This window comes from Crocuta crocuta, unplaced genomic scaffold (assembly GCF_008692635.1).
Source record: "Crocuta crocuta isolate KB4526 unplaced genomic scaffold, BGI_CrCroc_1.0 scaffold172, whole genome shotgun sequence".
Lineage (NCBI taxonomy): Eukaryota > Metazoa > Chordata > Mammalia > Carnivora > Hyaenidae > Crocuta > Crocuta crocuta.
Genome location: NW_027528872.1, coordinates 3,408,904 through 3,414,903, shown reverse-complemented (window position 1 = coordinate 3,414,903; position 6,000 = coordinate 3,408,904). Strand labels below are relative to the sequence as shown.

The following is a 6,000-nucleotide window of genomic DNA, read 5'->3' as shown; positions in this document are numbered from 1 at the left end:
GTCTCTGTCTCTTAAAAATGAACATTAAAGTTTTAAAAAAAATTTTAAATAAAAATAAATATTTGGGGGGATATTTTTGTAGGGAAATGCATTGTTGACAATCCAGCCCCTAAAGTTAGGGATGATGAAGATTGTTAAGCAAGGATGCTATCTATGGAATTCTGAAGGAGGCCATCCCAACCCCTAGGACCTTAGGGTAGAAATAGCCAATTCTAGAAAATCTAGGTCTTAACATGTATCCTCATAGGATTAGATGCCATTTCATTCTTCTAGTGAGGAGAAATACCCTTTCTGACCCTCGTCTTCTGTGGTTAAGTTGGATCTCTAGTGAGTTTCTTTGGTTGGATTCTGACACAATGCCCTCACAGTGAGCAATGTAAATTATCACTGACCACCTCCAGCCGGCATTGGTAATTACGAGAACTCCTCCCTTTTCCTTAAGTTTTTTTCTAACTGTGGGCTTTCATTGTTTCTGGCCCAGGTGATGATTATCCATTGCAAGTTAAGCAAAATTTGTAAATCTTCTTAAAATAATAGCATCACAACTTGTCGACAGAAAATTCATGTGTCCATGAGAGAACGCACAGTGATTTGATAAGGGTTTCTTTTGGAAGAAGCTAGTGATCGGGGACTATTTGACAAAATTTATTAATGTTCTGATGTTGGGTCTGTGCTTTCTTTTAGGCCTGTCTGACTCAGGGGATGACCTTATATCGCTATGGCATGCTGCTGCCCTGTGGGGTAGACCAGTTTCATGGCACTGAATATGTGTGCTGCCCTCAGACAAAGATTATTGAATCAACCGTGTCAAAAGAGGAAGAGGAGGATGAGGAGGAAGAAGAGGAAGAGGATGAAGAGGAAGACTATGATATTTATAAAAGGTAAATGCTCCTCCTGCACCTGTGCAGTTGTTTTGCTGGTGGCAGTGGACTGCCGGCCCCTCCCTTCTGGATAAAGTGGGCATTCCCTTGTTCCTGTTGGAGGTAAGTCAGCTGGCATTTCATCGTCACCCTGATTGCAGGCCTGCTGGCAGCTCTGCGCTTCCTATTCTGGGGCCACTGTATTTTCTGCAGGCTAATGCAGTGCCTGCCCACTTACTCCCCTTTGCTGTTGTAGCTGGGCTGAGGGCTGTAGTGGCACAGCTAAACGTGAGTTGAGCTTATTTCCTGTCTCTGTTTTTGTGTTTCAACATAGGGAAGAGACTCATTGTGCTTTGCACATAGGAATTGGTGTTAACCTTCCTTTTCTGTTGTGACCTTTAGTGAATTTCCTACCGAAGCAGATTTGGTGGACTTCACAGAAGCAGCTGTGGATGAGGATGACGAAGACGAGGAGGAAGGGGAGGAAGTGGTGGAAGACCGTGATTACTACTACGACACCTTTAAAGGAGATGACTACAATGAAGAGAACCCCACTGAACCCAGCAGCGACGGGACGATTTCACAGAAGGAGATTACTCATGATGTTAAAGGTAACCTGACGTATTAAAATCCATCTGGTATTTATTTGCTTACAATTTTGGACTGCATTCATCACAGGTAAGTACAGAGCGCCTGGATGCGGACGTGAAGTCCACTCTCCAGCCGGTTGGTGGTGCCATCTTAGCGCTGGGTGGCCAGGCTGCTGCCACACTTGGGGAGGGACCCAGAGCTGAATCAGAAACTGTCGTTGGCATTGTAAGGACTAAACTACAGAACAGGGACCAGAGAATAAGGGAGATAATAATGGTTTCTGCTTGGCTGGGATTCTTCCACATGCAGCCTGCAACGTCCTCTCCCCTGGGGGAACCCCCTCCTCAGTACTTCTGAAGCCCTGACCTTCTAGAATGAAATTAACTTCCTTGTTTTTTTTCCTGAGTGTGTTCCCATCTGTAGGCTGCCCTGTTGGTCCACCAGAAAGAGGTCTGTGACTGGGAGGGTGGCCTTTAATGACCTACTGGTGAGGGATCGGGGCCAGCAATTTTTTTCATCCTGTCAAATAAAAAGAGGGAGGGGGACCATCTAGAGCCATTTACATGCAGCCTGCTGGAGAGTGTCTGCTTGATGCCATTTAAGATCTGAAGAATTATTTAGGACCCCTGGTAGGGGAAATGCTTAGTCTAGAAGTTTCTTTTCTTTTTTTAATTTTTTAAATGTTTATTTTTGAGACCGGGGGAGAGAGAGAGAGAGAAAGTCTGTGAGTTGGGGTGGGGACAGAGAGAGACACAGAATCCGAAGCAGGCTCCAGGCTCTGAGCTGTCAGCACAGAGCCCAACATGGGGCTTGAACCCATGAACTGTGAGATCATGACCGGAGCTGAAGTCAGACACTTGACTGAGACACTCAGGTGTCCCGACAGTCTAGAAGTTTCTGATTCATCTTGGAGAACATGAAAATGTACACTGGAGACCCCTGAGTAGCATTTCCTATAGTTATCACTACTAAAACACCCTCTTCACCCGCATTGGTCTCCTGTGGTCCTTGATACCACGATGATTGACAAGTCAGGCAAAATATCTCAGAAACGGGAGGCTCACAGAGCTGTGAGATACAGAATTCCTCTCCATCAGTCTAGACTCAAGACCGTGTGAGAAACACTGTTTTCACTTCCTAAATGTCTTTACTACAGTCAGGACGGAAAAAAGGCTACGTCCTCAGGAAGGTCGGGCTCGAGTTGGTGAGCGGGTCCACCAGGGCTCTCAGGGTCCGCCCGGTCTTGGCCTCCGCTGACATTCAGCGGGTCGTCAAGCTTGTTGCCTGGGCCTGGCCCGTCCCCCTCCCCCCTGCCGGCCCACAGCACTGTGATGGAAGCTGCTGCCTCTGTCCTGCTGACACTCTGACCGTTTTCACACAGCTGTCTGCTCCCAGGAGGCGATGACGGGGCCCTGCCGGGCTGTGATGCCCCGTTGGTACTTCGACCTCTCCAAGGGAAAGTGCGTGCGCTTTATATATGGTGGCTGCGGAGGCAACAGGAACAATTTTGAGTCTGAGGATTATTGTATGGCTGTGTGTAAAGCGATGAGTAAGTCCCGGCGCGCTGGCTCCGTGCAGCGGCTCTGTCCTGTCCGGCGTTCTGTCTCTCCTGGCCGTCCCTGTGACCGCGTCTGTGTCGTGCTCCCTTGCCGACTCAGGTGTTGACTGTCAGTCGTTTTCTTCTCATCTCTGTGCTTTCTAGACCTAGGCTTTGCTTTCCTGTTGGCACTCACGAGCCCAGTTTTGTACGTCCATGCTAACCGTGGGTCTGGTGGTGGTGTGGTGGTGGTGGTGACGTGTCCTCTCCCTGGCACAGCGGAGAGCCGGGGCCCTGTTCGTTCTTCTCCTTCCTTGTATCTGTGGGCTCCCGGAGGGCCTCTGTGTTGCTTTGACTGCTGTCTCTAGTTGAAAGGCACAGAGGGGTGAGCAGGTTGGCCATGAGTTCTGCATATTCTTGTTTCCATTCTTTCCTCTTGTTCTTGTCTTTGAGCTACCCTGTCTCCCGCCCCCATGGTACATGTTGGCTAAGGGGGACACCGCTCTTCTCAGAAGGGACACCAGGAATACTCCTGGGAGTCTAGAGTATTGAAATATCTTGCTTTATGCCTTCTGCGGGGAGAGCTCTGCAGCTGAAGGGTGGTAACTGTTTTTCCAATGTTTTGGCAATATTGGATCATGTGGAGCTTTAGGGAATGAAAGAATTTTAGTTTGTGTGTCCTTTGTCACAGAGGAAATTCAGTGGTTCAGCTGAGTTGGATTTACTTAGACATGGGTAGGAGAAGCTTTGCTTTTCTCCGTGGTTACCTCTCTTCCTTTCTAAGGCCCTCTTTCTCTTATCTTGCAGTGGTAGATAAGATAGGTTTGGAAGATCCTCTAGCTGGGCACTCATTTCTTTGTTCTGATTCTGGAACTCATTAGAATAATGAATTGCTGGTCATTCCTGGTATTTGCTCAAGATTTTTGGCCGTCGCTTCTGATGGATTTTCAGTCAAATACCTCCCTGTTCCTCTTTCCTCCCCCCCAAAAAAAGATGTTTTAAAATTTTTTAAAAAATGTTTTTATTTATTTCTGAGAGAGAGAGACAGTGCCAGCAAGAGAGGGTCAGAGAGAGAGGGAGACACAGAATCTGAAGCAGGCTCCAGGCTCTGAGCTAGCTGTCCGCACAGAGCCCGACGCAGGGCTTGAACCCATGAACCGCAAACCCACGAACCGTGAGCTGAAGTTGGACGCTTAACTGACTGAGCCACCCAGGTGCCCCACAAAAAGATGTTTTACATCTTCATATAATATGATGTGCTTTTAGCACTTCCACTCCAACTGCTGCTCCTTTGTGGAGAGGCTGTTTTTATTAGAAATCATTAAAAATGTGGAAACAGTATGAGTCCTAAGGGGACCTTGGTGGCAGAAACTTTTATTCAGGGAAGATGTAGAGAGAGAAATTATTGTGATGTTTCCTGCTTTGGAAAATTACTTAAAATAAGGGGCAACAAAATGTTAGTTGGGGGTGAAGTCTGAAGAATCAGGGGTCATCAAAGATCTTACTGAACATGGAGATGCTCTTGCTTTATGTTCCATAAAGGATCGGATAGATAGTGCTGTAAGATACTGTGGAATGGCAGTTCTCCAGGAGTTCCCTGATGCGGGTATAGCTGGGGGAACTTAACCACAGAGAAACTGTGTGCGTATACTTGTGGGGTCCCTGGCTTGAGCGCTCTGATAGCCCAGAAGTATCACTGTGGCTCTTCTCAAATTTGTGCTCCCCCCTGAAGGGGTGTGAGGGGGCGAATGTGCAGGTTTTGTGAGCCAGTCGTTTTCACAGGGACAGAAGGATGTGGTTCTGGGTCTGGGTGCCCTCGCATCTTTAGAACCAGACCTCTGGGGCTGCTGTGCCTTTACCTTTTTGTTCCGGGAGTGGATCCAGGCAGCTTGTGTTTTATATCTTTATCCAGCTCAGTGATACGAACCGAAGACCGTCTCCAACACATAAGCCTTGAAGCTGGAGATGTGCGTTGCTGATGGCAACGCGCTCGTTGGCACTGAGGGACTTCAGTGCTTTGAAACTCTCCCAGCTGAACTTCTATCAGGGGGAATGTGGTTTGTGAATCTGTATATTCTAATTTAGTTAATCTGAAAATTGGCTGTGGTGACCCTCTTTAACTTATGTAGGAGCCAAATATTCTCGACAAGATTTTAATTGTAGCTTTTAGGTTTACAGCTAAGTAAAAATGCTTTGATGGAAGAACTTTGGAGTGGCTGATTTGTAGTACATTTGTCAGGTCTGTAGTTGTTTTAGTGTCGTATTACAGGTAGGCAGTTCTGGAAATTAGGTGAATTTATCTCTGAACTGAAATTTGTTGTGTTTGGTGTTTGCTGTCCACCGAGGTCTAACGTATGATACAGCAAGTTGGACAAGCATGTTTTCTATCCTTCCTCTCTGGCTTGGAAAATTGGGAGTGAACTGGGCTAATAAGAGTTTTTCATAGGGATTTCTTTAGGGGTCGAGTAGATAAACTTGTCCTGTCAGACCTTTCCTTTGTGAGGCTAAGCTCCGTTGTTGTGTTGTGTGGATAATTCTGTTGCCTAGGGCCAGTAAGACCTTAGCTTGACTAGCAGTGAGGAAAGTGCATTCTAATGGGTTTTGCTCCCTGGTGGGTGATGACCTGGGAAGGCCAGTGAGCCCAGAGCCCAGCGTACCTTCACACTCTGTGGTGAATCCTTGTCAAATATAGCAATTTAGTGTTGTCCCTCATCTTTGGTATGAGGGGCTAAGACTTGTTCAGTCATATTAAAAAGTAAAAAAATTATATAACTAGAGTAGTTTGGACTTTCCCTAACCAGTCTGTATGCAAAGACCATTCAGCGCTGAAGTTCCTTTCAAAATGGAGCATTTGTGGAAGTTGCCTTTAGAGGCCTGATGTCTGCCCTGGTCTCTGGCCAGAAGCGATCAGTGACCGCAATCAGTAATTCGTTTTTAGGTTCTAGGATTTCAGGAACTGAGGGAAGGTGTAGAAGTGATTTCCTTTTCTTCCCCTGAAGTCTTAAGTAGATG

General features: G+C 46.8%; 1 protein-coding gene across 4 annotated transcripts in view; it reads left to right on the top strand.

Moving 5' to 3' along the window:
* Window positions 1-6,000, top strand: part of APLP2 (amyloid beta precursor like protein 2) — an 84,467-nt gene that overhangs the window by 59,462 nt on the left and 19,005 nt on the right. For 2 of the 4 annotated variants that reach the window (XM_077756533.1, XM_077756532.1), the window contains exons 5-7: window positions 685-881; window positions 1,263-1,471; window positions 2,833-3,000. In XM_077756533.1, the coding sequence (XP_077612659.1) occupies window positions 685-881; window positions 1,263-1,471; window positions 2,833-3,000 (574 nt within the window). The remainder of the gene's footprint in view (window positions 1-684; window positions 882-1,262; window positions 1,472-2,832; window positions 3,001-6,000) is intronic. The other 2 variants (XM_077756536.1, XM_077756535.1) reach the window with 1 other exon arrangement.